Source organism: Loxodonta africana, chromosome 16, assembly GCF_030014295.1.
Source record: "Loxodonta africana isolate mLoxAfr1 chromosome 16, mLoxAfr1.hap2, whole genome shotgun sequence".
Classification (NCBI taxonomy): Eukaryota; Metazoa; Chordata; class Mammalia; order Proboscidea; family Elephantidae; genus Loxodonta; species Loxodonta africana.
The window spans coordinates 72,108,936-72,119,302 of NC_087357.1; the positions used below are offsets into that span (position 1 = coordinate 72,108,936).

At 51.2% G+C, this 10,367-nt stretch overlaps 1 protein-coding gene across 1 annotated transcript; it reads left to right on the forward strand.

The window, feature by feature from the left end:
* The first annotated feature begins 1,145 nt into the window (after positions 1-1,145).
* PLAU (plasminogen activator, urokinase) lies at positions 1,146-7,165 on the forward strand. The gene is made up of 11 exons (XM_064269741.1): positions 1,146-1,237; positions 1,519-1,606; positions 2,074-2,107; positions 2,261-2,368; positions 2,687-2,861; positions 3,056-3,147; positions 3,332-3,551; positions 3,773-3,924; positions 4,588-4,728; positions 5,054-5,202; positions 6,038-7,165. Exons 2-11 carry the CDS (start codon positions 1,550-1,552, stop codon positions 6,215-6,217), a joined length of 1,308 nt encoding a protein of 435 aa, XP_064125811.1. The 5' UTR covers positions 1,146-1,237; positions 1,519-1,549; the 3' UTR covers positions 6,218-7,165.
* The last annotated feature ends 3,202 nt before the right edge of the window (positions 7,166-10,367 follow it).

Genomic DNA, 10,367 nt, shown 5'->3' on the forward strand with positions numbered 1-10,367 from the left:
GCCAGTCTGGCTGGGTGGCATCGCAGTAACCCCAAGCTCTGGTTTCTAACACTGGCACTAGGGAAAGCTTTGCACCTCCAACGATGCCACAGCCATGTCTGTGTATGTGTGCACACGTGTGTGTATATGTATGTGCATGTGTGTATATGCACACACACCCAGGAAGGATGAGTGGAGTCGGTTTACACATGGTCTCTCTCTTCAGAAAGCCAGTGTTGTTTCACAAGCCAGTTCTTTTTATCTTAATAAAAACAAGGCTCTACGATGAGACAGAATACAAAATACACACTTACAAATTTTTAGTTATCTTTTTGGAACGGGCAATACAGGAGTGTGTTTTTTAAAAAAAAATGTAAACCGTGTAAAAGGGCATGCAGTGAAAAGTAAATCTTCCTCCCTTCCCTGTCTTCCAGGTCCCCAGTCCCTCACCCCCGGGGTGAGAAAGGAACCGTTTCCCCCCTCGGCAGCTCACTGTCTACAGTAACAAGAATTTACACTTCCACTGTCTGTATTAACTAACTTTACTATTCCGGGGGACTCTTGCCCAGGCCAATAAACTGCTGCATTACAAGAACTTTTGGAAAGACCTGTCAACTCTTCAACAGAAAGCATCAATAATTTGTGCCCTAAGACTGTGTTCCCACCAACCCGACAGGACTGTATCCTGAGCCAATCCTAATCAAGCCCCCGCTTTCAAACACCGGTCTTAAACCAACATGAAATTTTCAATAAAACCCGACCTTGCCTTTTGAGACATTACCAATGTACTCAGGGTCCTAGGCGGCTGGGGGCCGAGGGTGGAAAGATTGGAGAAACGCAGATTTAGGGGACCCAGGAGGAGGCTAGGGGACGGAGTCTCCCAAACGTCCTCTCTTCCCAGGATTTCTGGGCTTCCCTGCACTGGGGCGGAGCCCATGGCAAGGTGAACGGGAAGAGGGGCCGGAGAACTTAGATGCCCTTCGATTCCTCATGCCAGACCCTGCTCGTCCCCTCTCTCGGTCAAGGTCACGGAAGCACGCGGGGGCCAAGTCCACACCGCAAGGCTGGAAGGGAAGGGAAGGGAGTGGACGCGGCAATCTGGCTGGGGCGGGGCCGGGGCGGGGGCGGGTTCTAATATAGAGCAGGCGCTGCCGCCGGCAGCACAGTGCGGAGCCTGGAGCCCCGAAGCCCGGCCGAGTGTCTCCCGGTCCCCAGCGCTCTCAGCCCCGCGCCCCTCCCGCCGCCGCCGCCGCCCCCGGTGAGTGCAGGCCGCGCGGAGAGCGCAGGCGGGATGCGCGGCCGCCCGGCCACTGCGCGCTGCCCTTCCACCTCCATCGGGCTGTTCCCGGGGCTGCCCCCTGTCATGCGCCGAATCCCCGCGCTCCCCGAGCCCCCGCGGGTGCCGGTCTCGGAGCCGCCAGAGAGAAGAGACCCGGGCCCGGGAGCCCGGTGACCACGGCCCTACTCCGAACTGCCATAACCCACGGGCGCGCCTTCTCGCTCCTCCGCTTCTTCCCCTGACTTCTCCTTCCTTTGCAGAACCGCTGTCGACAGCCCCAGCCTCGCCACCATGAGAGTTCAAGTGGCGTGCCTCCTTCTCTGTTTCCTGCTCGTTTGCGACTCCAAAGTGAGTGGGCTCGGTGCTTTGACTTAATGGCAGCGGCAGGGGGCTTGCAAGACCCCTGAACAGCGTCAGGGGAAGGCAGGGGCTGCAGAGGGAGCTAGAGTTCTCCGGATTACATCCACAGCTAGGCCAGTCCCTCCCGGGGAAACAGGTCAGGTGGGATGGGGGGAGCGGGTCCCGGAGAGACGGAACCAAGGGGTTCGCACTTGAGGCCAAGGGTGGAAGAGGCTTCAAAGGCTGCCCCAGCCTCCCGGCACCTGACATGGGAAGCTGGCTTGAGTCAAATCATTTCTCCTTGCTGGAAACCCATGATCTTTCACTTGAGGGCTAGGTAGATAAAGACAGAGTGGGGAGAGAGGGAGCTGGAGGGAAGAGTGAGTTTTGGGATCGGCCAGTTTATCCTCACCCTGGAGTCCCAGGGGCATGGGACCTTTGGTGACCTCTCTCTCTCCTCCCTCCCCATCTTCCAGGGCAGCCGAGAACTGCATCGAGGGTCTGGTGCATGTGAGTAGCCACCCCTTGCACAATAGTTAGCTGCACAGACACTTTGGAAAAGCCTCAGGAGGGCAGCCCCTCCCTGTCTCTGCTGTAGGGCCGCCCCCCCCTTGCCTCCTCCCAGGCTCCTTGCTTATCCCCTCCCCGCCTTGTGCTTTCCAGCGAACTGCAGCTGTCTGAACGGAGGAACATGTGTGTCTTACAAGTACTTCTCCAACATTCAGCGATGCAACTGCCCAAAGAAATTCCAAGGGGAACACTGTGAGATAGGTATGGGGATCCTGACTCTAGCTGGGCAGGGGAGTACCAGAGATTTTGCGGGTAGGGAAAGATGAGCAGGATGCAAGAGCAGCAGGAGTTAGTAGCTGGGGTGGGGTGGGGGCATCTTCACTCCCGCTTGATGTACACAGTCAAACATACATACACACACCATCTCGTAAAGCAATGGTTGCTCAAATATGAGGTGGGGGTGGAAGGAGAGCCTTCCAGTGTCTTCTGCCAGATCTGAAATCATATGAAGCCAGGCAGGATCTCAACTATGTCCATCTGAGCTGCCTCCCCTAACATTCTCTCCACATCTTCCTGTAGATACTTCAAAAACCTGCTACCAAGGGAATGGTCACTCTTATCGAGGGAAGGCCAACATGGACACTGAGGGCCGGCCCTGCCTGGCCTGGAACTCTGCCTCTGTCCTTCAGAAAAAGTACAATGCCCACAGATCTGACGCCCTTCAGCTGGGCCTGGGGAAACATAATTATTGCAGGTGAGGTGGTGGCAACAAGGACCAGGAGCCCTCCCCACGGCCTCACAAAAGCCTTGTCACCATCCCCCTCTGCTCCCAGCATGCTGGCCATGACATGAGAGAGCAAGGCCTCTGGCTGAATGTAGCCTGGAGGGGAGGCAGCAGGAAAGGTGTTCTGGCTTGGAATGACATTCCCCATCCCTCTGTGTTCCCAGAAATCCAGACCATCAGAAGTGGCCTTGGTGCTATGTGCAGGTTGGCCTAAAGCAGCTTGTCCAAGAGTGCCGGGTGTATGACTGTTCTTTGGGTGAGTGTCACTGACCTGCATATGACAGTGGAGACAAGGGGACAATGTGTCCATATATCCCCTCAGTCCACCATAGGAGGGATGAGGAGGCCTGCCTGACTGTGAAGAACTGGGTGGTCAGAGGGCGAGGGAAGGGTATTTCACCCTACCTGCCTCCTCAAGACATCCATCTTTTCTCCTCTAGGGAAAAAGCCCTTCTCTCCTCCAGAAACATCAGAGTTTCAGTGTGGCCAGAAGGCCGTGAGGCCCCGCTTTAAGATTGTTGGGGGAGAATTCACAACTATTGAGAACCAGCCCTGGTTTGCGGCCATCTACAGGAGGCACCGGGGAGGCTCAGTCACCTTTGTGTGTGGCGGCAGCCTCATCAGTCCTTGCTGGGTGGTCAGCGCCACACACTGCTTCATGTACGTTCCTCTGTCTCTCCTCACTGACCCTCCCACCCCACCTTAAACATACCTCTTTCTCCTCCCCAGCAAAGGATTCCACTTCAGTTCTCTCCCCTCAGCCCCTCTCCAGCAGCCCATGGCCTTGGGGACAAGTCACACTCTGAGGTCTCTGTGGTAGGAAGGGGAATGGGAAAGGATCTCATGAGACCAGGCTGTCTGACGTGTCTCACCTTCCACAGTAATTACCAGAAAAAGGCGGAGGACTACATCGTCTACCTGGGTCGGTCAAGGCTTAACTCTAATACGTCTGGGGAGATGAAGTTTGAGGTGGAAAAGCTGATCTTTCATGAGGGCTATAGTACGGAAACACTTGCTCACCACAACGATATTGGTGAGTGGGAAACCCTCAGCTGACATAATGATGATGGCTGAGGGTGAGGGGGCCCAGGAAGAGACCCAAATGGGAGGTTGAGGTTGTGGGGGGACTTGAAGGCCCTGCTTTACACAACAGAAGAGTGGTGGGGAAGGGTTCAGAGTAAAACATATGAGGGGCCTGGTGCTCCTCTCTAGAGTTCCTAAATTCCCAGACAGGTAGCCCCCTCTGGGTGGAAATAGCCTCTCCCCACCCCCACCATAGGCATATGACTTGGGCTGAGAATGCCCTGTTTGTGAAAATTAGAAAAAATACCCCTTCCTCTGTTGGATGTAGCCTCTTTCAGTACCAGGATACAGAAGTTGGTGATAGAACACTGAGCTGGTTTTTAGTTCTGTGGCCTCCACTGGGGCTTTTTAGCAGGAAACAATCTGTACAATGGTATGTGGCAGCCCTGGCTACCCAAACCTTGGTCAACAGCTAGTAGAAAGCCCTTGGGCCATGAGGCAAGGAAAGCTTGTTCCAGGTAATCTACCATTAGACCTCCCAGGATGACCTCTGACCTTAACTGACCTAGGGATAGACATAGCCACTCCCTCATTGTTTGGAGGGGAAAGATGGTGGCCACCTGACCAGATGGTGATCTTTCCTGTCTGACCCCACACCTGCCTCATCCTCCAGCCTTGCTGAAGATCCGTTCTGACACGGGCCAGTGTGCGCAGCCATCCCGGACCATACAGACCATCTGCCTGCCCCCACAGTATGACGATGTCCGTTTTGGTGCAAGCTGTGAGATCACTGGCTTTGGAAAAGAGAGTTCCAGTAAGTGACATTTGGGGCTGGCTAAAAAGGGCCTGGGGGAGAGTTGTGACCAGAAAGTGAGCACAGCTTGATCAAGGGAGGACTGTGGAGAGATAGATGGGAGCACTATGGAGATGGGTTCCGGGATGGAGTGGGAAGTGATAGGCCATGAAGGTAAGCAGATGGGGGAGGGGGTTATAGGTGGGGTAAAAGTTTATATTTGGATGGAAAAATGGGCAAGGGCGTTCTCTAGTGCGGACAGTTTTTGTCCCCTCCCAGACAGTCCCAGTGGGAAAGCTAGGCAAATACATCTTAACCCAGACTCCTCACTGTTTCCTCCATTTAGCTGGCTATGTCTATGCGGAGCAGCTGAAAATGACTGTTGTGAAGCTGGTTTCCCACGAGCAGTGTCAGCAGCCCCACTACTATGGCTCCGAAGTCACCCACAAAATGCTGTGTGCTGCTGACCCACAGTGGAAAACAGATTCCTGCCAGGTGAGGGTTCCAAGCATCTCTATCCATCACCCCTAAACCTCCCCAGAACTCATGGTCCTGTCCCTGACAGCCTCAGGGGAGCCTCTTTCTAGCCACGGCTCCAGGAAGCCAGAATCTAGAGCTCAGGTCTTTGGGGGTTTAAACCAATCTTAAAAGTTTAGCAAAAATTTGCCATGAGCCTGACTCTCTTCTGGTCACTTCAGAATGGGGTGACCATAGAAAGAAGAAACAATAGAAGACAACTGAGAGTGTGGTGTGAATCATAAATAATCAGGGAAGCGAGTGCAGATAAGATAGGAATGGAAGGCAGGTTTTAAAGAGAATGGATTTGAATGAGATTTGAGGAGGCAGAGGAAACCCTGGTGGCGTAGTGGTTAAGTGCTACGGCTGCTAACCAAAGGGTCAGCAGTTCGAATCCACCAGGCTCTCCTTGGAAACTCTCTGGAGCAGTTCTACTCTGTACTATAGGGTTGCTATGAGTCAGAACGACTCGGCAGCAACGGGTTTGGTTTGTTTTTTTTAAGTAGACAGAGGGAAGAATGCGGGGCAGTTCAGGTGAAAGATACAAAAATGAGAATGAGCAGGCTTATCCAAGTATGGGGAGGAGAAGTAGGATCTGGGAGCAGGGATGGAATGGTGGCAGGTAACTAGACTTCAAAATCCAAGCAGAAGGTTTCAAACTTAATGATGTAGGAAGTGGGGAATCACTAGAGACTTTGACTCTGGGAAACTCCCTGTCTCCCTCAGGCATGGTAGATGGTGGGATGAGAAGGCCCCGTTTCCTGTTTCCCCACTACTCCCAGAGCTCATCTTTTGTCTCTTGGCTTCTTTATAGGGGGACTCGGGTGGGCCCCTGGTCTGCTCCAATGAAGGCCGCCTGACACTGGCTGGGATAGTGAGCTGGGGTCGTGACTGTGCCTTGAAGAACAAGCCAGGCGTCTATACAAGGGTCTCACAATTCCTGCCCTGGATCTACGCTCACATCGGGGAAGAGGAGAATGGCCTAACCCTCTGAGGACCCCAGGGAGCCGAGAGAAGAAATGGGCACCTCCTACTCCCATGCTGAGCATCGTTTTTGCAGTAGGGCCGTCTCCACCAGATATAAGGAAGAGACTGGAGAAGACTGGCTCTGCAGAGATGGTTTTTGCATGTGCTGCCTGCCAGGGTGAGCAACATAGCTTTACCCTCAGATACAGGCCTGGGTACTGGCCACCCAGACCCCCCTGGCCAGAATGGAGCGCTGGTCCTGACTCAGGATGGTATTGCTCAGCTGTTTGTCTTTTTCTGGACTAAAACCTCCTGGAGTTAAAAATGACGTCTCCTGTGCATGGGTGGAAGGAGAACCAGCTCCCTCAATAGTGGGCATTCATGAGGCACACCGCTGGGAAATGAATAATTTCCCCGTTGGGAAGTGTAGCAGAGCTGAGGTCTCCTAAGGGAGGCTGGCCAATGTGGGAACAGCAGTTTGGGGAGTAGAGACACTAATGAATTGAGGGCAGGGCTCTGGCATTCCATGCATGTGTCAGGAGATATTACATGTGTGTAGGCTGAGCACTTGGTCATGGGCTCTAAGTGGCAGTGTAAGAGCTGGTGCATCCCTGTGTCTGCATTTCTCTAAACTGTGGGGACTGTGATGCCACACAGAGCGGGTCTCTCTGTAGAGGTCGTGGGTCACTCCCAGGGCCTCTTGGCTGTCACACGTGATGACACCTGTGAATGTATCATTCCGGTGCACAACCCATACCTAGCACTAAATGTCTCCGTTTCAGTTTCACGTAAATGTCCCTTTCTTGGCCAGTTATCCCGTCTGACCTTCCAGCCTAGTTCATCCAATCCTCACTGGGTGGGGTGAGGACCACTCCCGTACACTGAATATTTAATGATTATATTCTGCTATTTTTATTTATATCTATTTTTGTAATTTTGAATAAAGATGATCAATAAAATATGACTTTTCTGAGGACTTTGGCTCTCTCCTAGTGCTTGGATGGGAGGGAGTTAGGGAGCATAAGAAGTAAAAAATGGTGATGGCGGCATGCACCCCAGAGTTTCTCGTGGGGATGCGTGTCTGGACTTAATGGGCCTTTGGGAAGCAGAGGCCAGGAGAGTTGTAGGGCAGGACCTCCAAAGCACACAAGACATAAAAAGGTGGCTCAAGCCAGGGGCCTACTGCTTGTTTTCCAGGCTGGGTTTCGGCCCCCAACTGTCTGCTTAACCTGATTCCTTTGTGCAGTGCACATTCTGTACAACTGTATGGGGTAGTCCTCTCTGGAATTAGCCCAACCATATTCTTTCCACTCTGTCCCCATAATCCTTGTGCTGACCTCAGCCAAGGAGAACACCTCCATGAGTGAAAATTGCTAATCCAAAAACCCATGTCAGCTTCGGTGAGTCTGTGGCATTCAGGAAAAAGAAAACGAAAGTTCCTGTCACCTGTGCGTGGGACTGGTGCTGAGTGTTCTCAGTGTGTTAATGGAGCTTGTGATCAGCCATTGCGATCCCTAATATCAGGGGCTCAGAGTCTAAAGCTGGGCGATATCTTAACGGAGGTGACCACATATTTTGAACCAACCATCAGATTCTGAAGAACTGGGGTGTCTACAGAAGACAAGCTGGGAGATATTTTTAGATGCCAAAGTATTGGAATTTCCAAGTTGTGTTAATGGTTTTTGGCAGCGTTTCTTAACCAAGTCACCTGAGAACATTTAAAAAAGATATACATGCCTATGCCCCACTCAGAAAGATTGTGACTCAGAAGCTCAGGTCTAGTGCCAGGGCTTCTAATTTTAAAAAACTTCCAGAGTGTTTCTGGTATGCATCCCTGATTCAGAACCTTTGGGGGAAATTGGTTGGAATATGTGAAGGGCCCAGAAAATTCAAAATATGGTCAGCATGAGTTCTCTGCATGAACAGCCACTGTTTCACTGTTTTCTGAGTGGAATTCAGGACGTACAAAGTTTCCCAGGTTTCCTGGTCAGAAAGTTCCCTAGGCTGTGGGTTCCTGGAGATCAAGGAAGGACCCAACATATTCCTTTTTTTAATCCCTGTAACCTTGCATGTTGCCTTAGTGTGTTGCAGTAGTTCAAACCCACTGCCGTTGAGTTGATTCTGACTCAGTAACCCCACAGGACAGAGTAGAACTGCCCCATAGAGTTTCCAAGGAGCGCCTGGAGGATTTGAACTGCCGACCTCTTGGTTAGTAGCCGTAGCACTTAACCACTATGCCACCAGTAGTTCAGAGCATGGATTTTGGAGTCGGGCAACCTAGACTCTAACAATAGATGTGTGTCTTGGGAACTACTCTTAACCTCTCTGTGCTTCAGCTTCCTCACTTGTAAAAAAGACATACCTACGCTCCTTGGAAACTCTGTGGGGCAGTTCTACTCCGTCCTATAGGGTAGCTATGAGTCGGAATCGACTCGACGGCACTGGGTTTGGTTTGGTTTACCTCCCAGGGTTATTCAAAAATCTCTTAGCATAATTCTGGCACCTATTAAAGGCACAAAATTGTGGCTATTATTACAAAGCTCTATAAATTCTTGTAGAATGGAATGGGAACCCCCCCTTTCCTCTTCTGCCCTCAGGATTGTGTTGGAGTGTTTTACGGGAGCCACAGCTTGCTACAAAAGAAAAGGCATGATATGAAACTAAGTGGCCCAGCCCAGGCTGAGTGGCTGCTTAGCTTCTGCATTCTCCCCCAGGGGCCAAGAAAGATCGTGTTCAAACTCGAGCTGCTCCAGCACTAGGGCTCAGAGACGGTGAAAACAGGAAGCATGAGCCCCACTGGCGGGTTGAGCAATGAGACTGTTAACTCTCTTCAGACCATTTCCCAGCCACCACCCCAACCCCAGCTGGCAACTGCCTCTTCCCTGAATCAACGACCTCACTTGGGGCTGGCCTGGATCCGCCAGTTTCTAGCAACCAGTTTCATGGCTCCAGATACTACTCTGTCAATCAATTTGGCCACCTAAGCCCAGCGCTCACTCACTCCTGGCACTGTGCTAAATTCTTTACATATTGTTGATTGAATCCCCACAGCAGCCCTATGAGAAAGGTATTACTAGCCCCATTTTACAGTAGGGAAAATTGAAGTGCAGAGAGATTGAGTGACTTGCCCAAAGCAATGCAGCCGGTAAGTGGCAGCGCCAGGGTTCAGACCAGGCAGCTGGCTCCTGAGTCCACATGCCCAGCACCCTGATGCATCACCTCTCGGCGGTGTACAAATTGCCAAACGAGAGCAGGCCTCGTTTCAAGCTCCCTACAGCAGAAAGCCTGGAGGTCTAGACTAAGCATATCAGAATCTCAACCCCAGCCTAGATGCACTCTCATAATCCTTTTAAAAGATTCCTAGGCCAATTTCAAAGTACACTTTCACCCTTTTCAAGCTAACCTCAGTCTTGTCTGCTGAAATCTGGTTTCATTGAAGTGGTTTCCGTTTTCATCAGAACCCCTCCTTCTGAAATATTCTGTGACCCATTCTCTTATCTAAATCAACTTGTTTTTCACTTTTTCCCTGCATTCCTAAGCCCTCTTCCCACAATGGTTACACCTCTGTGCACCCCGTGCACCCTCACCCCCAATGCATCCACCTTCCTTCCCCCATCAGTAAATGTTTGAGCCATTCTCTTTAGTCAGACAGTGAGAGGACCCGCTGAGGTGGTTTTTTAAATAACAGTTTTATTGAGATATAATTCATATACTATACAACTCACCCATTTAAAGTGTACAATTCAGTAGATTTTAGTATTTTCAGAGTTGTGCAATCATCATCACAATTAGTTTTAGAACAGTTTCATCATCCCAGAAAGAAACCCTGACTCCATTAGCACTCGCTCCCCTTTTCTCCCCAATTCCACCCCCCCTGCCCCAGCCCTAGGCAACAATTAATGTACTTGCCATCTCTATGTATTTGCCTATTCTGGACATTTCATGTAAGTGGAATCATGTAATATGTGGTCTTTTCTGACCGAATTCTTTCACTAAGCGTAATGTTTTCAAGGTTCATCCTCGTCTTAGCCCATATCAGTGCTGTGGCTAAATTTCAAATAGCAAATTGGGAGAAAAGATGGTGGCCCGGATCCCTCCTGACCTTGCGGTCACATTGAGAGTCATTCAACTACCTTTTTTTTTCCTGTACCTATATTCCAGGTACTGTTTTAGATGCT